The sequence below is a fragment of the Sander lucioperca genome, chromosome 2 (assembly GCF_008315115.2).
Source record: "Sander lucioperca isolate FBNREF2018 chromosome 2, SLUC_FBN_1.2, whole genome shotgun sequence".
NCBI classification, from domain to species: domain Eukaryota; kingdom Metazoa; phylum Chordata; class Actinopteri; order Perciformes; family Percidae; genus Sander; species Sander lucioperca.
In genome coordinates, this window is record NC_050174.1 from 17,919,296 (window position 1) to 17,946,131 (window position 26,836).

Sequence of the window (26,836 nt, forward strand, 5' to 3'; positions counted from 1 at the left end):
GTGAATCTCAACAAAGCTCATAGTTGACGTCAACTCTGTGGCTGTACCTTATTTGGCTCTAGTCTCTACCTTTGTCACACCCCAAAATGTACATACACCACTGACCTGAGATCAGCTTAGTCTTCTGAATAGGTCGTGCAGATCTCAGAAATGTTATACATTGTTCGTCTGCTATTTCATTACTAAATTCACTTCTGAGACTTTTTTTTTGCGAGAAATCAACTATGTAAAGCTCAAATATGGGCCGTTTTATGAAAATTGATGGCTAATTGCAAATTTGGTAAGGGACTGTTCATTATTTAATTAAGGGGCCACCGGTGGAGTTTTGTGGCCTCTAACCTAAAAAGACTTGACCCTCCCCTCGTCAGTAATAATTTTCATATGACCCTCCAAAATGATTTGAAAAAGAGGCATGACCCTCCCCTTGCGTGCAAGTTTGCACTTAGCAAAGAAGTACAGATGCCATTTGATTTTTACAGCCATGATACACAGGAGTTAACCTCTGCATTCTCATCTTACACATCACACTCCTCTGTTATGGTGTGGTGGCCATTTCAGTAGATTTACTCACTAATATTGTTGTGGAAACACAATAAGCATGGAAACTAAATACACACTTCATGCATTACTGCATTACTTCAAATACTAAGTTACTTCTCTAGTGAACTAGTATTCACATGAAATAAAACAATAAAACATTGATACCATTCAACAAATGACAATGGGAAATAACAATTCAACACTGGTTGCTATGGACTTGTCACTAGGCTTCTTCATTGTATATTTTAGCACATAAGTAAAGGTGCCGAAGCTGAACATTATATTCCAAAACACATATGTTTATTTTTAAAGCAGATTTTAAATGACATTGTAACAATTTAACAATTCGCCTTTATGAAATCCAATCGTGGCACGGCTGATTTGGAACGCAATAGACAGACGCTTAAATTCAACTAAAATGTAACGGTGAACAATTAGTGTTCAACCTACAGTCTGTTGAGATACCTCTCCAAACTCACCATAAAACGTTAAGACACGTTGAGAAAAAAAATCCGTATTTGGCTGTAATCCAATGACACGGAAAAAAAGTAATCCACAGCGATCAGTAGATCCACAAAAAGGTAAATGATACGGTGTATCCAGCAAGGCCTACGCACGTCACATTCATCAGCCAGCTCCAAACAGGTGAACGAGGCCTCTCCACTTCGCCGTTTAAACAAAGTGGAATAAACGTATAAAAATCCAAATCTACACAAAACCCGCAATCAATTAGTAAGCTGACATCACATTTATATACATGGCCTTTAGGAAACCTTTATTGCAAGGTTGGCACGTCAAGATGTCCAGACTAGTGCAATAGTAAGTTTAGTTTTTTGCGTCCTGCTGCTCCCATCGTCAGCCAGGTAATATTTTTTTACTAAAGCAGTATATGAAATCTGATGTATTACCTACCACCATTTAGTTGTTTTGTGTTATTTAAGATATTTATAAAATATCTGGTCATGCCAGACGTAATTATTCCACTCATTTTTTAAACAATGCAATTACCCGTTTGAGCCACCAGGGGGGCAGTGCTCCTCCTGCCCCCCCAGCAAACTCCGCGTACGCTGTCAGACCATCTGCTAGGGGGCCGAGACTGAGAGCTACATGGATAAATATGCACCAAAAAAGCCACTTTGAAATTTTGCTCTTTTCATGAATACAAAAGTTGGGTGACCCCGCCCAGACTAAAAAATTTTGGATGACCCTTCCCTCAACAAGAAATAAAAAGACATGACCCTCCCCTATTTTCCTCCGGTGGTCCATTCCATAAATACCGAACGGTCCCTAAGATGGTGTCGGACTTCAGGAGCTCCACACAGTCTGACGAGACAGGGCAGCCCGCGGCACTCCATACCCAGGGCAAAGTCACCGTTTCAGTGTTACTGGACTACCAAACCTGCGGAGCTCTCCGGCATTTTGGAATTTTTTAAATTTGCAATTAGCCATGAATTTTCGTAAACCGGCCATATTTGAGCTTTACATAGTTGATTTCTCGCATAAAAAAGTCTCAGAAGTGAATTTAGTAATGAAATAGCAGACGAACAATGTATAACATTGCAGTGTTTAAAATATGAGACCTGCTGTCTCGTCTCCACTGTGTGTGTATGTGCTTCGCTCAACCAATCAGCGCGCAGCTCATCTAAATATTCATGAGCATACCATATTTGGAAGAAAAGCTCTCGTTCCAAAATCGGCCATTCCACAGGGTAGCATTAGGGCCCATAGAATAGCACCTGGGCCATTTTCAGCCCAACCAATGTTACACACCCTATTAAGAGACCTTAAGGAACAGTGTGAAATACCCTATATAATCATTCTATCACCCCTTTAAAACAAATAAACAGATGTGCAGCATATCACTTAAAAAAACGTCCCTAAAAAAATAAATGGGATATTACTTTTTTGAAAAATATGGTTTCTTTTAGCGCAGCATGTAACAGACCTCAGTAATCATTTTGTTGCATGTAACAGACCTCGGTAATCATTTTGTTAAAAGGTTAAAAAAAAAGTGACAAATGCCCGTTATAATTAATGAGAGTAATTCTTGCAATTCTAATTTGCTTTGCACACTCTGAGCAGGTCTGACTGGCTTGACAGGTCATTAGACGTCCAAAATCAACATCCCTGTCCCATCCCTGTTTCCATAGCCTACCTGTCACTCTCTTGTCATGCCTCTGGTATGTTTTTAGGTGAAGGGAAGAGATCCCCATCACCTTGCTGACCTTTCTCAGTGCAGCATATCCCATCCCTAATTCATGGGCCAAAAGCACCATGTGGACATTCACGTCAAAAGCGACATCACCTCTCGTCTCGCTTTGCAGCCGTGTGGATGTGTAGACGCTTCGCCTATACGCACTCTCTCCTTTGCAATTACTGCACTCTAGAAGCAGACTGCTACAAAACCAATGATTCTCTGGATCAGTGTCATGTATCAATTCATTGAGACGTGCGACATGCATAATCAGCCACTGCTGTGTTGCAGTCAGTCAGTGGCACTGTCATTAACCCACCCCCCCTGGTTTCCCAACAACAGCTTATGGTCAGATGTGCTGCTTCCTGATGGTTTTTCAGCTAATCCAGTAGATTGCTTTCCCTTTTCACATCTTGCAAAGCGCAATTGCTGCTTTCTTTTCCTTGAAAGTTGCGGTGTTAAGGGCATTTTCGGAGGTCCCGCGGTAAGATAAACTTGGAAGTGTCAGAGTACACCACGTGATGCGTCTGAGTGAATCACGTTAGCAGAAACCAGCAGTAGCCAATTAGATTTCATCATCAGCTTTAAATCCCCCTTTGGACATTCACGATTGGTTACTGATAGAAAGGAAATGCCCTTATTTGGGTTACATAGTGTTGTGCAGGAGACTCAGAGCTTTACAACGATACCGGACATGACAGACTTCAGTAAACAGACGGAACTCGACATGTCGCGTTGCAATGCTAACTTCTTGGTAAATTCGGGAGAAATTTACTGCCGCAAGTAAACAAAATGTAATGAAATAAACATCTTAATGTATATTTTCAACGTTTTCTTTATAGCAGCTTGAAAGAACACATATTGAAGGAGTAAACTAGCCCAAAATTGACTTTTTGGGCTGTCTCGCCTTAATCAGCAAAAGAGGAAGATCAGGAAACGTGGATAGATTTTACCAACCTTCTTGGAAAGCAGGATGGCCAGGCACAGGGGGAAGGCTACTACGTTTTGGGACTGATTGGTGGGATTGCCGAAGTACAAACGGTGATATGGTCTTTGGTGTTTTTTGCCCCCAACGGCTCCTTCCAGGCTGCGCGGCAATGTTACAAGTAAACGGTTATGTTTAGGGTTAAGGTTAGGGTTCACTGCCTGGAAGGCGCCGTTGGAAGCAAAAAAAAACATTGAGCTGGTGATACACTGGTAAGAGTCAATGAGGTTTAACCATGTATCAGCTAATTTAAATAGCTCACGTTACTGTATTTTGTCAACAGTTAACTTCATTTAATATTGTATGTGACGTTTTCTTTAGCGGGGTGCAAATGTTCCACCAAAACAAGTTCCTTCCTGAGACTATTTATCAGAGCCACCATCACTGCGCCCTAGACAATTGTGATTGGTTTAAAGAAATGCAAACAACCCAGAGAGTGTTTGTCTCCTAACGCAGACATGGTTTTTCTCGAAGGTAGCCCATTTACCAGGTACCTTCGTAAGTCTGACTGATTCCACAGATGTCTTATCGAATGCCAAGGAACATCACTGGTGTGTCAGAAGAATCAGAAGATGTTTTTCACTCATAACAAATGAATCGTTACATGCAAAGAGACAATATGCAAAATCCACGGTAAAAACAAAAGAATACATACAACTGAAATATGTGGTAAACTAGAAGTCAAACCCACATAAAATGTATTTTGTTTGATGCACTTTTCCTTGGCCCCTGATTGGCTGCTTGCAGCTTCATTTTGGTTTCTAACCTGTGACTGGTTGGCTCTCAGTGCCTTCTTTCCTGAAACTGGCTAGATAACAGATGACATGTGTTTAAGGGGAGGGGACTACACAGACTTTATAATATATAAAAATGAAATGACAAACTATTCAACAGCAAGACATCACCAGCAACAAGACATCAGATCAACTGCTTTAAAAAGACAAAGATGTCGGGCACTCTTCCTGGTAAGTTTATTTCATTTACAGAACTCTTACTCAGTATAGTGTTTGATAAACCAGCAAAGAAACAACTTATTCTCTTATTATTACTGTTTTCAACCAGATCTCAATCAAAACATTATAGCCTCCATGTTTTATTTTACTAACACTTTATGCTGTATTAACTTTGTTGTATTAACTGTATGCTGTATTAACTTTGTTGTATTAACTTTATGTCTCTGTAGTTTTACAGTCTTTACAGACATTGTTTCTTGTATGACACATTCACATTTTGCAGCATTTCATTTGCCATTAGTGCATTGTGTTGTATTACATTTTTAAAACATTTGTTTACATTTTTATTTGACTTAATGACTTTCATATTTAACAACTCTTGTTCAAAAAAAATATATATCACGTGTCACAAAATATATAAGAATATATATAAATATGTTTTTTGTTTACTGTGATTAAGCTTTTCAGGCAAATGTGCATTGATAATGAAAAATAACTTTGCTAAATCATTACTTATATGATCATTCCTAATTTAAACATTGATCAGCTTTCGTTTTTTAACAACACATGTTTTTGATAGCTTGATTAATTATCCCTGAGTGAATTTACTTGATGATTCAGTATGGAAGCCGAGAATGGCTGTGCTCGCAATTATTTATTTTCGTTTTCTAGAATTCATGAGTTAATCATTTTGTTTTAATATAAGATAACAAAGCTTGTTTTCTCGAGATTACAAGATAATTAAGTTATCACGAGAAAACAAAAGATTGTTTCCATTAGTACTTATAATGTTAATCAGAGTTCAGAAGTTCAAACGGCCAAGATCGAGGTGACGGGATTTTTGAAGTTAGCGGAAGGATACACGTGTCACCAAGTCCGGTTTTCAAAATAAGGTGTTAACAAAGGGTATATACAGTGCTAAACATAAGTGAATACACCCATGCTAAAATTGACTAAAAAGAGGAATAAAAAAATCATCTTTTGGAAATTGATCTTTATACCTTATTTTTTTTAAATGAGGAAAAATCCAACCTTTAAGGACACCAATTTTCTTTGTGAATGAATAATGTATCATAAATAAATAAATGTTCTTCCTTAAAATACAGGGAGCATAAATCAGTACATCCCTATGTTAAATTCCCATAGAGGCAGGCAGATTTTTATTTTTAAAGGCCAGTTATTTACCTAGAGATTGGCATGATTTTATTTCAGTAAGCCTAATAGCTGGTTTGATTTGCATTGAGAGATGATCTTATGGAAAGTACCCCATGCCAATCTCTAGGTATGGTGAAGGGTATATGATGATGTGGGGCTATTTTAATTCCAAAGGCCAAGGGAACTTTATCAGGATGCATAGTATCCTGGATCCATGAAATAACTGGCCTTTAAAAATAAACATCTGCCTGCCTCTATGGGAATTTAACATAGGGGTGTACTGACTTATGCCCTCTGTATTTTAAGGAAGACTGTGTGGCGCTGCAGGTGTAGCTAGTTAACAGATACATTACGCGGCACATAGGCCCCGCGAACATTCCGCATACACGTTCAATGTAGCCAAAGCGTAAGACTCAGCTTTAACAGTTGATAATCTTAAGATTTGGAACAGTTTTAGGTCACAACACTGAGTTGAAAACAGCCAGCGGCGGTCAACTAGCTGTGGGTCCAGATACACATTTTTAATATTTATCCATAAAATGCAATAAAATAATTCAGACTTGCAGACAAATAGCTTTGTTATATGAACTGCAATATGAACAAAAATAGTGTTGCAAGTGCTGAACTATTTCTGCATTACAAGCCCCCTCAGGTCAGTTAGATGGTGACAGAACATTGTGTGGTTTGAAACAATCAAAAGAAGTCTTTGAATATTAATGACTGTTTAAATTTTCCAACAGAGCCAAAACTGAAGATTATACTTGTTGGATTGACTGGAGTTGGGAAGACTTCAGTCATGAACACCCTTCTGGGAATAGAGGATCAAAAACATGGACTTGACCCTTCCTCACAGACAACAGGGTGCAAGATGGCGACAGCACAGCATGGTGACCAAGAACTGGTTATTATCGATACTCCGGGTGTGTATAACACCGAGAAAACAGAAGAAGAGGTGAAGAAAGACATCATGGAAAGCATCGCACATGCTGCTCTCGATGGTGGTCCTCATGTCTTCCTGTTGGTGATGCGGCCGGATAGATGTTCAGAGGATGAAAAAGAAGCAGTGGAAATCATTCAGAAGATCTTTGGTGATGGGTTCAAAGACTACACTTTGGTCTTGTTTACCCGTGGAGGTAGACATGTACCTACTTACAAAGAAGTGAAAAAGGAAATGAAATTCCTTAGGAAGTTCATTCATGGAGATGATTCTTTTCATTCTTTTGAATGTAAGAATGTAAATGGTGAAGAAAAGGAAAAGCAAGTGTCTGATCTAGTGAAGAAGATCAACAATATGGTTGCGAACAACAGCGAGCAAAACAAGCCGCGTTACACCAATGAAATGTTGAAAAAGGCACAGGAAATCCAAAAGGAAATGGAGATGTCAGAACCTAATGGCACAGAGGCAGAAAAGCTGTGTAAAACGGTTGAGAAGTTTGTTAGTGGGGTGGTGGGCGAGCCATGGGTACGTTATTTGAACAAGATCGTTGACCGTGCCATAGAAAAATATTGCTAAATGTGCCTAAAAATAAGCTGAAGATTCACCAGAATTTGAAAAGTTATGAAACAGAGAAATCAAAACGGTGAAAAAGTGAATAAGGTGAATTAATCTATTTTTTTATTTAGCTTTTTTACAATGAGTGAATTATTCTATGATCTGAACTATTGCTGAATAATTGCTTGGTTTTCCCAATACATCATGAATTATAGTCTAATAAGGTTAATTACAATTAAAAGTAAAGGTACTTGTGTGAAGAAAAAGCAGAAGTGCCGGTACTCAGGCACTGAGTATGTTTGTTACGCAACTTCAGTAACGTACATAATTAAAATATGTCAATGTGGACTTTTGGTTTCAGACGGGACAGGAACAGCGTTTTCCTGGATAAAAGTCCTGTGTTTGTTTGACCCATCCACCCCGACCTCCCTACGTCACCTGGCATTACCTGAAATTCTTCAAGAAAACTTTGTTTTTCTTGCATTTTGTTTTGATTAATTGATTACTTTGTTTTTCGTTCCCCGTGGAGGCATATGAGTTTGATACAAATGGGGGAGAAACCTGAGTGTCCTATATAGGAGAATTAAACTCTCTGGGTTGTTTGCATTTCTTTAAACCAATCACAATCGTCTTGGGCGGCACTAAGCTCCATACACAGCGACTGTGGCTCTGCTAAATAGTCTCAGGAAGGAACTTGTTGAAGGAAACGCCACATACAATATTAAATGAAGTTAACTGTTGACCCAATACAGTAACGTGAGCTATTTAAATTAGCTGGATACATGGTTAAACCTCATTGGCTCTTACCAGTGTCTGGGCCCCTATACAAAAGCTTCAAATAGCTTATCAGGGTGTCCCATTTCACATATCTGCATTATGTATTATGATTGTACTTGTCTTAACTTTTGGGAGTTTTGTAATTGCTTGCAACAAAGACACACCTGGTTTCTAACAGTAACCGGTAACCGGTGATGCAAATGAAATTGGCTTTGTCTACGTATAAAGTGTATGCCGCATTGATATTTTTTGCATGCGTGTACATCCTTATGTGTAAAATGACAATGCTGAACATTTGAGAATGGAGGTTTGAATGGAGGACATCTGTTGCATGTCATCTGCCCACTCTTTCTCCCTGTGTGTCCTGTCTTTACGCTCTGCTATATATATGATTCAATAAAGTAAAATGCAATATATGAATGCATGAAATTATGCAGCAATAATTAAATATTAACAGACATTACATACCTGTACTCTTTCTAAAGACAAATATTAAGGTGTGGGGTTTTAAATCATTGGTGTCAATATTCATTTTCTTCATCAGCAAATAAAATATGAGTCAAACTAAACTCTACAGTATTTGTCTTTTCTTTCCTGGTAACATAAGTTCAGCCAAGTAAACACACTTTACCATGGTGAATAAAAAGAAAAGCCTTGGGTAAATACACAAGGTAGTAACTGCAACATTTGCAGTCTGGAAATTGTGTTAATGGATAAGCGTTCAGAATTTAAATGCATGATGTCTACAGCTATAAATTTAGCCTGCCTACCTAAGCTGTAATGTAATGTGCCTATGGTGGATAGGAATTAACAAAAAGATAAAATACTTGTAGAATACTTAGACTGCTGCCTACATTCACATCTATGTGAAACTCTCTGGTAGTGAAAATAGAATTATGTTGATGTCTCGTTGACATTGCCTGTGCCTTGTCCGGACAACAGAGTTCACTTATTTACAGATTCACATGACAACATATCGTCACATAGGTCACAAGTCAGCTTGTTATCCAGCAGCTAGTCTGCCAGCTACCTCTTTCCCTTGCCAGACTGCAGTTGGCAGCAATCAATAATTTTAATTATTCACATGAAATTGTACAAGGTACAAACTCTCGCATTATGCAATCCAGTCAGCTCCTTTAATTTGAGCATTATGTAAGGGGGTAATGCCCAACGAGGTGTCCATGATCAGGAAGTAATGGAGACTAAATAGAGGCAGGACCTCCCTTAAACTCCCTACATCAATGTCCCTCTTCATTCCCAAGATGCATTTGGGCCTATCAGTAGCACTGGCTGACAGTGTTGGCAGCTCAGAAACTACACTGCAAGGGTATTTTTGCAAGTAATTTTGCCCGTTGCTTAACATGAGCTTAGCTTTTTCTCAATCTGTGAACATTTCAAGGCCCCTTATGTGCTTTAACTGGATGCTGAATAAATCAGAATAACCTTTATCGATTATGTGGATGCAAGTCTGGCATGTAATGTGTCTTAATTTGATTCCACCATCGCAGACTAATTTCCAATATCATAATAAAATAATGAAAGTCTTGCTAGCGTTGGGGCGTGCTCCCATTGTCTCAATCGTTTGGTGTAAAGGGTTTGATATTATCAAAAGCTTTAAATCTTGGTAGTGAAGTTAAATCATGTGAACATTGTCAACAACCAATGTGTGTGCTCCCCCCAGCACCAAACAGGAAGCAGCAAACAGCTAGAGCTCCGGGTACCATTTATCTGCATGTACGGCAGAACAGAAAATGGGCAAACTTTCCCTTAAGTTACCAGCTAACGTTAGTGGTATCTAGGTAGCTTGGTTAAATCTAAAACACACAGACAACACAGAGAAAAAGGGAAGAGGATAACAGGCAGGACGGGGAACAGACACTGACCCATAACAGTACCCCCCCCTCAATGGGTGCCTCCTGGCGTCCCACCAGTCTTGTCTGGGTGGTCTCGATGGAAGTCCTTTACCATCTGAGGGTCCAGAATAAAACACCTGGGGATCCAGGTCCTCTCCTCGGGTCCATAACCCTCCCAGTCCACCAGATATTGAAAGCCCCTACCACGTTTCCGGACGTCCAGGAGTCTCCGAACTGTGTAAGCTGGATGATCATCAATAATACGTGGCGGAGGAGGGGGATCCGCAGGCGGACACAAGGGACTGGAGGAGACAGGCTTCAACTGGGACACGTGGAAGGTCAGATGGATCCTCATAGACTGGGGCAGCTTCAACCAAACAGCAGATGGGTTGATGATGGACCTCAAAGGGACCCAAAAACCACAGTTTACGGGACTCTGTATGCAGGGGAATGTTACCGGAAGAGAGCCAGACTTTTTGACCAGGTTGGAACTGGGGAGCAGAAATCCGGTGTCTTTCCGCCACTCTCTTATTCCGCTCCGTGGTCTGGAGAAGAGCCTCCCGGGTGTCATCCCAGACCTTGCGGCAGCAGCGAAGGTTTTCTTGAACCGATGGGACAGCCAATTCCTTCTCCTGCGACAGGAACAAAGGAGGTTGGTATCCCAAAGACGCCTCGAATGGGGAGAGGTTGGTGGCAGAGGAAGTGAGAGAATTGTGGGCGTACTCGACCCATGGTAGATGTTTAGCCCAAGTGGAAGGATTCTGAGCTGCCACACAGCGAAGAGCAGCCTCCAGGTCCTGATTGGTTCTCTCAGTCTGGCCATTGGTCTGTGGGTGGAAACCTGAGGAGAGGCTGACAGAGGCACCCAGAGCAGAACAGAAATCCTTCCACAATCGAGAAATAAACTGTGGGCCTTTTTCGGAAACAATGTCCACAGGTATTCCATGGGGACAGAATACATGTAGGACAAAGAGGTCCGCTGTCTCACTGGCAGACGGTAATTTTGGTAATGCAACAAAATGGGCAGATTTAGATAATCTGTCCACAATGGTAAGTATTATGTCATTACTAGGGTTGGGCATCGTTTTGATTTTAACGATTCTGATTCCAATTCCGATTCTTCCTCTTGATTCCGGTTCTTATCGATTCTTGATTCCGATTCTTTGAGGGGTGGAGTTGAAACGGTTCACATGCTTGTTTTCACAAATAAGAGGAACGTTTTATTTTGATTCAATGGTGGTTTGCAGTTTTACCACTTTTTCAACGTAAAATAAAGCCACACTAGAGCGCTGCTTACTGTGCTCCATGGCTGCAACACAACAAGCGCCTGGCCACTTCGGAAACCAAAACTTGCGCATATTAAATTGGGAAGCAATGATCGGATTTGAAACCAAATCCTCTAAATGATTCCAAACGATTCCAATAAAGAAACGATTCTGATGAAATCGTAATTTTTGAAACGATTCCAAGTAGGAATCGGTTCTCGATGCCCAACCCTAGTCATTACCTTCAGACTTTGGAAGACCAGTGACAAAATCCAAAGCCACATGGGACCAGGGACGACTTGGGACTGGGAGAGGATGCAACAGGCCCGAGGGAGACCGGTGAGATGCTTTATTCCGGGCACAGGTCGAACATGCCGCCACGTAAGCCCGGACATCAGCCTCGACGGACGGCCACCTGAAGTGTCTCTTGAGCAGTGACAGTGTACGGTTCATACCGGGGTGACAGCAGAAGCAGGAGGTGTGGATCCAGTGAAGAACTTGAGGCCGTACGGCAGAGGGGACATAGAGAAGGTTGGGGGCTCCTTCGGCCGGTCCAGGTTCGGTTTCTTGTGCCGTCCTGAAGAGAGACTCAATCTCCCAGCGGACTGCCGCCACCAAGCAGGAGGCAGGCAGGACAGGCTCAGGGTTGCTGGTCTCTTCCGAGTCTGAAAACTGGCGAGAGAGAGCATCAGGTTTGATGTTACGTGTGCCAGGACGGTATGTTAAAACAAAATTAAATCTGCTGAAAAACAGGGCCCATCTGGCTTGACGAGAGTTTAGTCTCTTGGTTGACTGGATGTAGGCCAGGTTCTTGTGGTCTGTCCAGACCATGAAGGGCTGCTCCGCTCCGTCTAGCCAATGCCTCCACTCCTCCAACGCCAGCTTGACTGCAAGTAGCTCCCGGTTTCCCACGTCGTAGTTCTTCTCTGCAGGGGATAGTTTCTTGGAGAAGTAAGCCACAGGATGAAGCTTCTGATCTGTTGGTGAGCATTGGGACTGGACTGCTCCCACCCCAAAATCAGAAGCATCCACCTCCACAATAAACTGCAAATTGGTATCAGGATGAATCAAAACAGGTGAAGTGGAAAACAGTTTCTTGAAAGTACTCACGGCAGACTCGGCTTCTGGTGACCATAGGAACGGAACCTTGGGGGAGGTGAGCTTAGTCAGGGGGGTTACCACCCGGCTGAAGTCCTTGATGAAGCGGCAGTAAAAATTGCCAAAGCTTAGAAAACGTTGCAGGTGTTTTCGTGAGGTAGGCGTAGGCCACTCAGTAACTGCTCTTATCTTTTCCGGATCCGGTAAAACTTGTCCCTGCTCAATAATAAAACCCAGGAAGGGGACTGATTGACGGTGAAACTTGCACTTCTCTACTTTTACATACAGTTTGTTCTCCTGGAGGCGTTGGAGAACCTGACCTGGACCTGTTTCACTGTTTTGGAGCAGGCTAACAATTACTGAATCATCTTTGTATTTAATTATGGTCCTGTTGTCCCACCTGCTCTGGCACATATTTGTGTACAGGATGTAAAGAAGAGGTGAGAGTACGCATCCTTGTGGGGAGCCGGTTGATGAGCAGACTTTGTCAGAGAGACTGCCATTCACTCTTACTCTTTTTGTCCTGTTTATTAAAAAGTTAAGAATCCAGCCTACCAGGTTATTGCTCAGGTCAAACTGTTCGAGCAGCCTTGTGGTTAAAATATGGGGTTGGATTGTAAGACCCAACTAGAGCTTAGATCGGCCCAAAAAATCAAGCCCGAACCTACCCGAGCCCAAGCACGTTGCGTCCGAGCCCGGCCCGGCCCGACACATTAACTGTAATTATGAGCCCGAGCCCGATTTAAACCCGACAATTTTTTAATACGTGGGTCGTTATAACTGACGTTCTCAACTACAATTCAGAGTTGTTTGAACTACAGAAATCTGTTTAGAATAATGCAACAAGGACGAAGCATGTAAACTGCGCTGTTTGTTTAGAATGGAACGGATCACAAATGGATCTGAATGAAGAAACGTAAAAAAAAAAAGAAACAATGATGAACAACATATTGTTGTCACTGCCCACGACTTGTTTAAACTGCTTCCATACCTCCGACTTTCCTCCACACTTGCTCAAAGTTAATTCTCCTGTTTTTCTTTTTTTCTTTACATCTTCAAGCTCCCGGTGTGATGCGTGCGAGAGGAGGAGACTCCGCGCATGAAGTGCTGCATTTTGTAACTGCAGCCTAACTTTTGTACACATTTGTTACTTTTATATATATATATATAATATTTCTGATTATGGCATAGCTTTCTCCCCACCCAAATAGGATAATAAGGTAATGGATAAAAAAAAAAAAAGAAAATTGCTTGATCAAGGGTCCGGCCCGAGGATGTGGCGGAAAATAACGGCCCGAGCCCGACCCGAGGTCCGGTCTGGCTCGGGTCGGGCTCGGGTTGAGAATCTAAACTTTAACAATAGCTTTAACAATCATTTCATAGCTTCTGGTTCTTTGTTTGACTCCACAGGAGTGGCCCCCGTGACTCCCTGCACAGAACCACAAATGTCTTCTGGAGAGTATTTTAATTTTGTTCCTTTTACTGTGCAGGAAGTGCATAAAGCTCTCAAAGCATTAGATCACAGGAAATCAAACGGACCGGACTTGATAGAGCCCTACTTCTTGAAAATAGCAGCTGATTATGTAGCTCAACCTCTTACGGTCCTCTTTAATCTTTCAATCCAAAACAAAGAAATACCACTTGTTTGGAAGTCTGCTTTTGTTACCCCTTTATTAAAAGGAGGTGATCCAGCTGTTATGACTAACTACAGACCAATATCAAACTTGTGTGTTTTGTCAAAACTTCTTGAATCTCTTGTTTGTGATCAACTTAAAGAGTTCCTGTACTCTAGTGACCTACTCTCTAAACTACAATCCGGCTTCAGGAAAAAACATAGCACCATCACAGCTGCTACAAAAGTGATAAATGATATACTTGTTGCTCTTGATAAAAAACAATATTGTGCTTCCCTTTTTATTGATTTGTCAAAAGCTTTTGACACTGTGGATCATGTTATTTTAAAACATAGGCTTTTATGTCTGGGACTGTCTAATCATGTTGTTTCATGGTTCACAAATTATTTGAGTGACAGGACCCAGTGCATTAAATGTGATGGTCTGTGTTCTGATTTTTTGGATGTCCACAAGGGGGTGCCGCAGGGTTCTATATTAGGACCCCTCTTGTTCATCATGTATATTAATGATCTAGGACAAGATGTGTCTGACGCTAATATGCATTTTTATGCTGATGACACAATAATTTACTGTTTTGGACAGAACCCTGTTAAAGCTGTAGAATCTCTGCAGAAAGCTTTTGACGTGGTCCAGCATACACTTATCCAGCTAAAACTGGTCCTTAACGCTGAAAAGACCAAACTAATGTTGTTTTCAAACAATAAGAAGGTCCCTCAATCTATCCCCTTTGTGTCCACTCTTGAGGGAAATGTCATAGAGATGGTTCACACCTACAAGTACCTTGGTATTTTGTTTGATGACTCCCTGACTTTTAAGCCCCATATAGATAATCTTGTGAAAATGCTTAAACTAAAATTGGCCTTTTTCTTTCGAAATAAATTTTGTTTTTCTTTTGAGGCAAAAAAGCGCCTTGTTAATGCAACATTTTTATCCATTTTAGACTATGGAGACCTGTTGTACATGAATGCTTCTGCTAAATGTCTCCACAAGATTGATATTGCATATCACGCTTCTCTGCGGTTCATTACTAATTGCAAGGTCTTGACCCATCACTGTGAATTGTATTCCCGAGTGGGATGGCCTTCTTTGTCCTCCAGGAGGCTGGGTCACTGGTATACTTTCATTTATAAGGCCATGCTTGGTCTTTTGCCTTCCTACATCTGTAATTTAATCTCACGGAGGAGTGTTGGCTCTCACTGTTTGCGTTCGAATGATCTTTTGTTGCTCGCTGTTCCACTTGCCCGTACAGAATTGGGAAAAAGGGCTTTTGTTCACTCAGCCCCCCACACATGGAACATGTTGCAAAAAGACTGGAAATTGACTGAATTACTTTCATTGAACGCTTTTAAGTCCAGATTGAGAGCATTTGAGTCGATTCTTTGTAATTGTTTCTCATAATGTATATGTAATCGTATTGTATGTTTATAACTTTTTTGCTGCTTCTTGGCCAGGACTCCCTTGAAAAAGAGGTTTTTAATCTCAATGGGACTTTTTTCCTGGTTAAATAAAGGTTAAATAAAAAAAATAAATAAAAAACTTTAAACCCAACCCTCCCGAAAGCAGAGGAAAAGTCAACAAATAAAAGTCTGGCATGGGAGGCACTGTTATCCAAATGCTTAAAAAGTAAATGACTGTAAGTAAAGTAACTGTGGCATCTTCCACCCCCCTATGGGGTCTATAAGCAAAACTGCAGAGGGTCAAGTGAATGCCCATAAAAATCGTTAAAAAAAAAACATTAAACAACGTTTTAAAAACATTTTAAACGTGACCATAACACGCGACAACGGTGACAGCTTTAATCACGTGGCTGTTCTATTTAACAAAACTGACGCCGTTTTAAACACATAGTTAACAATGTGAAACAGAACTAGTTAAGTTTAGGCAACAGAAATTCTTAGGGTTAGTAAAACGTCAGAGATTGGCTTTAAATTATGTAAAACTACTATAATGAGGATGTAACTTTGTAACGGATAGCCACGGTCTCTTGAGTAAAAGTATAGTGTGTTTTTTGCTCCTGTCTAATTATTACTCACTGTGAGCTAATTTTTCACTCCAAGTTTTGCATCTCAACTTAACAAGCACAACTATGACCAGAAGTAGGAATAACTCCTAAATGTCTTTTGAGCAGCATAACAAAGTTATAATGGCATAAACATAACAAAAAGGAAAACGTTACATTTATTTGAAAATGTATGACCCATTTAAAAATGCTCGAAAACGGTTTGTGTTTCAGAGGGTTAAGCACTAGAATTTGCATTTGTATGTGCCTTTTATGAAGAAATGTTTTTTTTTTTTATTTACACAGAGTAAAAAACTTGTGTATTGTGCTGTTTTCTATCAGTTTGGACTTGCAGTGAATCTTCTCAAAGGCATTTTGTATTCATAGTTAGACCGATATCGTGATGTATTATTAAAGGATTGTCTAGCAATATATTGATTATGGCAGAATGCGTTATCATGTCATGACTGAAAGAACGAGATCCAGGGTACATGCGGCCAAAATGGGTTTCCTCAGGAGGGTGGCTGGCGTCTCCCTTAGAGATTGGGTGAGTAGCTCAGTCATCCGTGAGGAACTTGGAGAAGAGCCGCTGCTCCTTTGCGTCGAAAGGATCCAGTTGAGGTGGTTTGGGCATCTTGTAAAGATGCCCCCTGGGCGCCTCCCTAGGGAGATGTTCCAGGCACGTCCAGCTGGGAGGAGGCCTTGGGGAAAACCCAGGACTAAGTGGAGGCACGTCCAGCTGGGAGAAGGTCTCGGGGAAGACCCAGGACTAGGTGCAGGGACGTCCAGCTGGGAGGAGGTCTCGGGGAAGACCCAGGACTAGGTGGAGGGACGTACAGCTGGGAGAAGGTCTCGGGGAAGACCCAGGACTAGGTGGAGGCATGTCCAGCGGGGAGGAGGCCTCGGGAAGACCCAGGACTAAGTGGAGGGATTATATCTCCACCGTGGCCTGGGAACACCTCGGGATACCCCAGTAGGAGCTGGTTTATGTGGCGCGGGAAAGGGAAGTTTGGGGTCCCCTGCTGGAGCTGTTGCACCCGCGACCCGACCCCGGATAAGCGGATGAAGATGGATGGATGGAGAATGCTTTATCGTGAGCCATGTATCGTATTGTGAGGTACCCTGTTATTCCCACTTCTAACACCGACAGGACCCAATGATGCATTCAATTGCACCTAGTTAGCTCATGGTGCATTCAATGTTGCTGTAAAGTAACCTTCTGCCATCATGTGTTTCTTCTTTTTGTTGTTTAACAGCAATTAACTGGTGAAGTTATTACATTTTAAATAAATTATTAAAATTTTACCATATGGTCTTAGCCATTTAATGTCACGGACTGTCGTTTTGTGCTTTTAAAAGTTTTTGTAAGTATTGGTTCATGCACTGCTTAGGCACTAAGCACTGTTCTAAAAGTAGTGTTTTAGCACAGGTAATCAGAAAAAAACAAACAATACCCAACCTTATTGGTAGTTGGATTTTGTTACCTTTGGACAGAGCCAGACTAGCTGTTCCCTCTGTTTTCAGCCTTTAAGCTAAGCTAAGCTTACCAGCTGCAACTTCATATTTACTGTACAGACATGAGAGTGGTATTAATCTGAACATCTCAGTGAATAATAACACTTCCGAAAAATGTCTGTTTCTTCAATTTGCACCAACAGTGTGGTCCCGGACCACTATGTTCAGCTCTTAAACTATCTCTGATGGATTGTGTTTTATTGTGGGGATTTCTGAATTATTTGTTTTTATGAATTAATCTAAAAGAAACTGATTGACATTGGCAAATAAGTAGACTTGTGGAAGTAAACTTCAGCTGAGCCTCCTGATTTGTTACTTTCAGCCACAATTCGAATTGTGATTGGCCAGCTCAGGTGATGTGTCTTTCAAGGGAGGGAACTAGAAGCAGGCTATATTATAAAATGATGAGATGGAACTTAAAATACTCAGAACAAGACATCCACAGAGACAAGACTTTAAAAATGAGCTGCTCTTCCAAGAAAGAAGTAAACAGTCTTCTGCCTGGTAAATATATTTATTCTACAGTATTACAGCTCATTGCAGTGTCTGGGGTTTCATATATGGAACAATATTTGTTTTCTTAAATATAAACCAGCAACTCATTTACAGCTCTTTTTTTAACCTGTCTTTGGGGATCAATTATGTTTTAAGACAACTTTGAACTAATTTGGACTGAACTATCTTTCAATATTCATTAAAAATAAAACTGAAATGTTGAGTTTTTGTTAAGTTTAGAGATGTTTGGTAGTGTATCTATCTGCAGCGGGGAGTTTTATTATCTGCACACAACTGGATTAAGCAGCATTTTAGAGACAATATCTACATTTTTAGTTAGTTAGTTTGCAGATACTTTTCTTTAACTCTTGTATTTGTTTTTTATATTTGGTAAGACTATCATAACCATCACTAACAAATGCTAAATTGATCGCAAGTTGAACTTAGTTAAGAAGAAGTTAAGTTATTTTAATGTTAAAAAAACAATGAAATGATAATGTTTACTCAGTATTAGTTATGCTATAATTTGTTGCTTTGACAGTTTAGTTTCACACTTATTTTTTATATTATATGAAGTGTTTGTTAATAATTAAGAAATAAATCATAAACATTTGGATGACTTATAAAGTTGCAACTGGTGTTTATAATACCTTGTTGATGGTTAATACTCTGTAAAGCATGTATATATATATATTATATTATTTATATATTTTCAGTGCACAAAGAATTCAAAAAATATTCTTAAATTACTTTATAGGCCATGTTTTTTTTTAACTGTTGTGGAAATCCACATTTGGATGAATTGTTCAGAGTGAAGACACATTATTACCAGCGGTGGAAAGTATCTAAGTACATTTACTCCAGTACTGTACTTCAGACTAAATGTTGAGGTACTTGTACTTTACTTGAGTCTTTTCTTTTCATGCCACTTTCTACTTCTACTCTCTACATTTAAGAGAGAAATATTGTACTTTTTACTCCACTACATTCATCTGACAGCTTTAGTTACTAGTTACTTTACACATTAAGATTCCTGCACATAAAACACATGTAGTTTATAAAATCTGATGTTTTATTGAAATGATTAGACCATTAAACACACAACTGTTTGGATCCTTTACACTTTCTAAAATGGGAGGATTGTTCTTTACTTTTAATACTTTAACTACATTTTCCTGATGATACTTACTTTTATTGAAGTAACATTTTCACTGCAGAACTTTAACTTGTAAAAGTATTTTTACAGTGTGGTATTAGTACTTTTACTGCAGTAAAGTATCTAAATACTTCTTCCACCGCTGTAGATCTGTAACATGTGGGGGGCTGTGTTACCGCACTGACACACCAAGATCGGCAGTTGTCGTAGTTTTTGCGGTGTGTCCCGCACTATCGCCACGTGTCAGCTTCCATCTGCCTTTTGGGCAAACACTGTTAAATTGTGGGTATCATGGGCAGGGGCGGTTCTACAATGAATTACACCCTGGGCAAGAACCCCTTTGAGCGCCCCCCCCACCCACCCACAAATCAGAGTGTCCCTTAAAGTGCAGTGTGGTGCCTAGTGCCTTGCATTGCTCTGCCATCTCCTCATCTGCAAGACTTGGGAATTTTGTTCTATCCCACATTTTCCAATGTGGAAAATCTCTCCTTGATGGCTGACATGGCTGATCAACGACAACGTTGAAGAAGCCAACCTCCAACTTCCTAAGTGCATCACTGAAAGGCTCATCATGCGAGTCGTATGAGAAGTGGCGCTTTGTGGACCTGAGCCTTTTTTGTTTTAAAACAGCGTCCACATTTATTCACAAATGTCTTTGATCGCCAAATGTGCAGTCACAAAGCCACTTGCCCTGTAGCTCTGGAGACCGCGCTCAGTCTTCTTCAAAAGACTCAAAGCTAGATCCACATGCATATTACGAGACTGCATGAGTTTGCTGGCATGCTGTATTTCAGATAGCATGTCATACCAAACAACCGTGCAGATTCTGAAGTGGTACGCCCCGACCGCAGCATTATAGCAGGGTCTTTGGTCTGGTCTCTCACCTCAATCAAAGCCTCTCTCACGGCAGCTCCCTGGTACCTCATGGGCTTGACGCTCTTGACCTTGCTCTCCCACCTTGTTTCTGCCCACATGTTTAAGGTGATGCTCACATGGTTCTTCAGTATGGCCCATCTTTGGGTGGAGGCTGAAAATAACGTGTATAGCTCACGACACCAAAGTAACTTATATCATCAACAGATCACTTAGCAGCATCACACACAACTAAATTCAATGTATGTGCTCCACATGGCACAAACAGAGGTCGGGGATTCTTTTCTAAGAGCTTGGCTTGAACGCCCTTATTTTTGCCTTTCATGTTTTTCCCGTTGTCAAATGACTGTCCTTTGCAGTCTTCAAAAGGAATTCCCAACTCCTCAAGTCCCGTCAGGATCATGGATGCCAAGTGCTGGCCTGTGGACTCCTCTGCCTCCAAAAATCCCATAAAATTTTCCCTGATATGGGGCTTCTCCATCAGTGACACCACTCTAATGACCAGTGACCACTGACAACTGTTCTGTGTGGCTTATATCTGGGGTGCAGTCCAGAATTACTGAAAAAAACTTTGCCTGCTTGATATCATCCACTGTAGCAGATATGATTTTGCTGCTCAACAAATCAATCAGCTCATCCTGATACTGTAACAGAGAGAACATAGTTGCATACGGGATGAGAGAGGTATTTCCTCTTACGCAGGTTCAGAAGGTACGTGGCAGTTGTCCTTCAGCTGTACTCTTTGGGGTGTGTTTAAGTGCATTTTTTGGCCAAGACAAAAGGTGGCATGAGGCAACGCCACAGTAGGCCTTGTTGCTTTTCAGGAAATGTCTTGTGCACATCTGAGCGCAGCTCCAAAGGCAGGGGGAGGGGTTAGACGGAGTCCCGAGGGGATACTACTTTCAAATCTTGCTAGCTTTTCCACATTACCAACCCTGCCTTTAACATAAATACTGGGCTCCCCCAAACGTTTGGGACATTAGACTGTGTTCTGATAACTTCTTGCACCGCTGATAATTACATTGGCGGGACTTTATCGTTAGCGGCCAATATAACCTCCCACTCCTTGGCAAAACAAGGGGTGTGAGGCGCCATGTGCCAGATGGTGTTCAGGGTGTGCACAGACATTGTCAGGGGCAAGAGTTAATAAGTTACTAATATTGTAAATTTACATGTTGCTTAAAAATCTGCAGTTTAGATGTTTAAAGCACATGAAATAATGAAGGAGGTTGAAGTGGCATTTGAAATGAAGATCTGAACTTCCACTTTAAATGTAAGCACTAAATGAAGTTGAAGTGAAAGTGCTAGTTTGACGATGCAGTCTCAAAGAGAGGTGTTCTCTTAAAAATGCAATATTAATTTATTGGCTATTTCAAATTTGACAGTGAATCCGAGCACTGACCTGCACAACCAGCGATTAGAACACATACACAAATAATCACAGACAACTGCTCCTTAAAATGAAATAAAATGTAACCAGCATTACCGATTAATCACTCATCACTCACTCATTTTCAACCGCTTATCCGGTGTCTAGTCACAGGGCAGTGACTTTAGCAGGGGACCCCAAACTTTACCAAATTAAACAGCTCTGAACTGGGTCTTCCCCGAGGTATCCTCCGAGCTGGATGTGCTGGGGCATCCTCACCAGAGGCCTGCTTTCCACGCACAGCTCTTCTCCGAGTTCCTCATTGATGACTGAGCTTCTCAACCTATCTCTAAGGGAAACAGCAGCCACACTCTTGAGAAAACCCAATTCAGCCGCTTGTACCAGGGATCTAGTTCTTTTGGTCATGACCCAGCCTGCATGACCATATGTTAGGGTAGAAATGAAAATTGGGGTAAACGGTGCAGTAAAGTGTATTTAATACCACTGCTCCGATTCTCCGGCCAATCTCCCGCTCCATTGTCCCCTCCCTCGCGAACAAGACCCCGAGGTATTTGACCTCCATCAATTTCCTGCTGAGAACCATGGCCTCAGGTTTAGAGGTGCTGATCTAACAGATAGTCAAACCTCAGATTGAGGGATGAACGGTTAATTGTTAACATCCCTAGGCTGGTTGCACAGCGATTTCTTAGGATCAAAATTCTGTAACAATGAACACAAAACGTGTCCAGCAAGGTGAAGAACTGCTAACTTTAGCGTCTTTCGTTGTACTGAAAGGGTGGTTAACCTGCGCCTGATTTTATCTGCTGGGTGACGTCACAGGGACTCCCTGCAGTTTCCATGAGTCTTGTTCAATGGGAAGCCAGGTTCACAATTCAACTACCTAAACCTAAAAGTCACACTTACTTTAGGTGTGACCTTCAACATCTGGAGTTTTTGGAGCCTGTTGGCTGTCCAGGCTGTCTCTGCAATTCCTTTGAAAGGGGAGGCCACATGTTTGCAGAGTTTTCTCTTTGTTTAAAAAGTCCACATGGTTAGGTTCCCACATTAGACTAACAGGCAGCTTGCAGCAGCTTCATATTTACTGTACACAATCTTTCATTTTCCTAGGATAGCAAAGGCATGACCTACTCTGCCTTTGATCAGCTTACCTGGTATTCCTACACTAACCAATCCCACTCCTCTTCTAAAACTAACCAAAGTAACCAACCTAACCAACAAAGGCAACCAATACTAGCTATCAGAGGCACAGTAGGTTGGGCTATGACTTCACCATTGGCGAAATTGGCTTACCGTAGAGACATGATAGTGGAATCAATCTGAATCTTAACATCTGACTCACAATCTCATAGATTGTCGTAGATTTGAGTGTTTGACATAACATCATGACAGAGGAAGTTCTTACTATACTAACGTCTCTAAAATTTTCCAGCAGGTGAAAAGCCGGAGCTGAGGATTGTCCTGCTTGGGAAGGTCAGAGTTGGCAAGAGTTTTTCAGGAAACACCATCCTGGGCCTGGGCGATGACCTGTTCCGCTCAGAGCCCGGTCTATCTACTGTCACACAGAAGTGCCAGAAGAAAATGAGGAATATTAACAACCAAAAAGTGGTTGTTGTTGATACTCCTGGTCTGTTAAGCAAGGACCAAACAGAAGAGGAGATTATGAGAAAGATCAAGAAATCCATCAATCTTGCCAAACCTGGTCCTCATGTGTTTGTGATTGTTCTGAGTGTGGAAGATAAATACACAAAGAAAGAGGAAAAGATGGTGAAAATAATCTGCGATACTTTTGGCCAAAACACAATGGATTACACTATGGTGTTGTTCAATTATGGAGAAGAGCTGAAACGTCCCATAGAGGACTTTATTCTTTGCAATGAAAATCTCCACAAGCTAATCGGCAGTTGTGAATATGGATACCATGTTTTTGACAAACGTCCCGAACAGGTCCCTGAGCTACTGAAGAAGATCAACGATAAGGTTCAGGAAGCAGGAGGAAGCTACTACAGCACTGAGATGCTCCAAGAGGCTGAAACTGCCTTAAAGGTACGAAAGGCCTCAGAAGGAGGAATACAATCCAAGCTAGTTGCTAAAACTGCAGTTCTTTCTGGTATGGTTGTTGGATGTCTGTTTGGGTATCTTGCTGGTGAGGGTCAGATAACGTCTACCATAGGAGCGGCACTAGGAGCCGTAGGGGGTGGACTACTGTGCCTTGCAGTGGCAGGTATAGTGATACTCGCCAAAAAAAAGTGCAAATGTAGCAAAACATGTTGTTGTCTTGTTTAAGCTGATCAGACCAATTCTTACAAATGAAAATACTGTAAAGGGAGAAATGATGGTGGTGTGGTTTGTATATTTAGTTATTTCTGTTTTGTTTTAATGCCTTTTAATTCAAAGTAGCCTATGTTTAATAAACAAGGGCCATTCTCACAGTAGGTGAGTTAGCCGCGTTTGCTGGTGATTGGTTGTGGGCTGACCTAAACCTTTTAGGTTTCTGGAATAATAAATAATATCACCCAGTTTAGATGAATGTAGAATACGCACAGTGTTTGGGCTCATCCTCAACGAGTAAGTGAATAATAACTTCCACACTGACCGTCGTCTTTCAGATACTACTTAACACTTTGCTAATACAACAACCTTCATAAAGAGTTTATCAGTTGTAACTAACAGCTTTAATAGTTAATGTGTTGTAGATCCGTTTTGTGTCACTAATATGGACAACAGTAGGGTTGCCAGGTTGTGAGAAATCCTGCTCCAGTGTTTATCCTTTCTATGTTGTAATAATTATGTTACAGATTTTAGTAAATTCACTCCCTCCCTACCCTAAATACTGTGCAAAATATTGGAGGAAATTACAAAGGAAAATGTGACTCTTTGGCTTTGTTTTATCAGAACTATTCAGCTGTTAAACATATGTTATTGCTTTGTTGAATATAACTGGTATGTGGAGAAGGTGTGCAGCTGGTTTATGTGGAAAGAGATGCTCTTTTATTACTCAAATATTCAATATTAAAAGGACTCTGATGCAAATTGGGGACACAAAATAAAACTGACATCCCTACTTCAAAGTTCAAGTTATTTCTGCAGCTTTAACAAACAAACAAACATTTGACTGTTCAACAAGAAATGTCATTAACAATAATAATAGGTTGTGGCCCCTGAGCCCTTTGCCCCTTCGGCATGTCTTTCGGGTAATCCATCCATGTTGCTATACACCATCATTTTAGTGGAAGCTGTTTTATTTACACACAATCAACAATCATTTGATTAATTCTCACAATTATTGTGTTATTACGTTCACTGCTAAACCAACCTCAGTGGGCCCTAAGGCTCCAGGTTGTCTTTCTGTCTTTTACTTTGTGGTAATTTGATTGATCATAAATGTGTTTGCTGATATACACCAAAGCACAAATACAAACTGGAATACTCGGGACCTGATGTTTCCCCTGCATGTTTACCCAATCTTAAAGTGCCCATATGCTTTTTCCCTTTCCTTTATTGTTATATATCTTTTTTGTGCATGTTATAGGTTTACAAAGTGAAAATGCCCAAAGTCCACCCCAAAGGAACTTACCATCTCCAACAGAAAACACTGTTCACAAACTGCTGCAAACAGCTCCATTGTAGTCCAGCCTTTACTTCAGAGACAAACGTGGTCACTTTGTAACACACGTTATAATGCTCACCTAGCTGCTAGCGTGGCACGCCCTCATACTCTGCTTCTGACTGGCTAGTAGTCCTTACCTAGGTACTGTCAGGGCACGCCCTCATACTCTGCTCCTGACTGGCTAGTAGTCCTTACCTAGGTATTGTCAGGACACGCCCTCATACTCTGCTTCTGACTGGCTAGTAGTCCTTACCTAGGTACTGTCAGGACACGCCCTCATACTCTGCTTCTGACTGGCTAGTAGTCCTTTCCTAGGTACTGTCAGGACACGCCCTCATACTCTGCTTCTGACTGGCTAGTAGTCCTTACCTAGCTACTGCGCATGTGCGATTCCCAACAAAGATGGCCTCACTCGGTAGCTAAAACAGAGAGCTCAACACACAGGGTGAAAAGAGGATCTGCAGCAATGTTTAGTACAACAAAAATATGGGATTTTTTTAAATTACACCATGTAAACCTATTCTGATATAACCTCTTAATACAATTATGAACCTGAAAATGAGCATAATATGAGCACTTTAATGCCCTGTATTGTGAAGGGGCCCTGTGTCAAAATCTGGTTTGAAGACCTTTAATATTTCAGTTTCAGGGTTTGAGCCAAAGTGCGCCAAATTTCGATAATGTTATTTAATTAGCGTGTATGGCAAATCAGTGTCTGATACTCAGGCAAACATGATTTGTTAGATGATTGATTCTGTGCAGTTTGCATTTTTAAAAGTTAGCCAGGATTACATCTTTTTTGTGTTTGATCATACCAACAGTGATGAGCCTTTCAGTTAATCATATTTTGTTAGCTGATCAGCACGTCATAATCCAGATGACAGAGATCTAATAAGTAAGTCAAGTTTGTTTATATAGCACTTTACACAGATAAAATCACAAAGTACTTTACAATAAATTGGAATACGATAAATAGAAGACATAAGAATACAAGGAAAACATAGGTACATAAAATCAGACAGCCATAAAAGCCCTTGTCTAACTAAAGGCTGTTTGAATAGGCAAGTCTTCAAATGCTTTTTAAAAGAATCAACAGAGTTTGAACAACGCAAAGTGTGTTCCACATCCTGGGTGCCACTGATTAAAAAGATCGATCCCATCTGGTTTTAAATTAAGTGCGGGGTACCACTAACAACATCTGACCTGATGACCTCAGACTCTGGGAATAATAAACTTTTAAATATAATTATATTGTTTTTTATATATTTAAAATTATTGATTACAGAAAAAGTTAAAGTGCTGTCATATTCAAGTACAGCCACAAAGCATCTGTTTCTACATCTAAACAAGCTGCAAACTTGTATTCAATGTGCATGTAAACCAAGAACAGTGTGTGTAAAACTCTGAACTATATATTTTAAATGTGTGATATACAGACGGTCCACTGAAAACCTCCAATGGACATTGAAATGACGATGGAGCCTTGATGGAGTCGTGGTGCAGCCTGATCCTGTGGACATAATGTGTTACTGTTCTGATTTCATATGATAATTATATAAAATATGATCTTGTCATTTTTCATTGTGTCTGATTTTCAAAATACTTAAAACTTAAACCAAAAATAAAGACATGTAACCCTCCAGACTTTGTCTTCATTCAGATTAATGTCAATATTACCGACTGGATGCAGCTGGTTTATAACTGTCAGATCTGTCTCCTGTATTGACCTGCAGACCGGATCGTAACAACATGTGTGTTATTGTGCTGATGATGGGAAATACTGTTTGAGCTACTCTAGTTTATACAACGGGGAACTCAAATCAAGCAATCTAAATGGTTCTTAGCCATGATATAA

General features: G+C 40.7%; 2 protein-coding genes across 3 annotated transcripts in view; both read left to right on the forward strand.

Annotated features, from left to right (window-relative positions):
* The first annotated feature begins 4,619 nt into the window (after positions 1-4,619).
* LOC116048195 (GTPase IMAP family member 4-like) overlaps positions 4,620-26,836 on the forward strand; it is a 56,788-nt gene continuing 34,571 nt past the window's right edge. Inside the window, exons 1-2 of one of the 2 annotated variants that reach the window (XR_004895660.1) lie at positions 4,620-4,684; positions 6,568-7,390. Coding sequence is in view for 1 of the 2 variants with exons in the window: in XM_031297172.1 (XP_031153032.1) it covers positions 4,666-4,684; positions 6,568-7,340 (792 nt within the window). In the remaining variant the exon portion in view is untranslated. Of the gene's footprint in view, positions 4,685-6,567; positions 7,798-26,836 lie in introns of those variants that run through there. The other variant, XM_031297172.1, reaches the window with a different exon arrangement.
* On the forward strand, positions 17,899-26,672 carry LOC116048188 (GTPase IMAP family member 9-like). The gene is made up of 3 exons (XM_031297167.2): positions 17,899-17,964; positions 22,804-23,595; positions 26,418-26,672. Exons 1-3 carry the CDS (start codon positions 17,922-17,924, stop codon positions 26,447-26,449), a joined length of 867 nt encoding a protein of 288 aa, XP_031153027.1. The 5' UTR covers positions 17,899-17,921; the 3' UTR covers positions 26,450-26,672.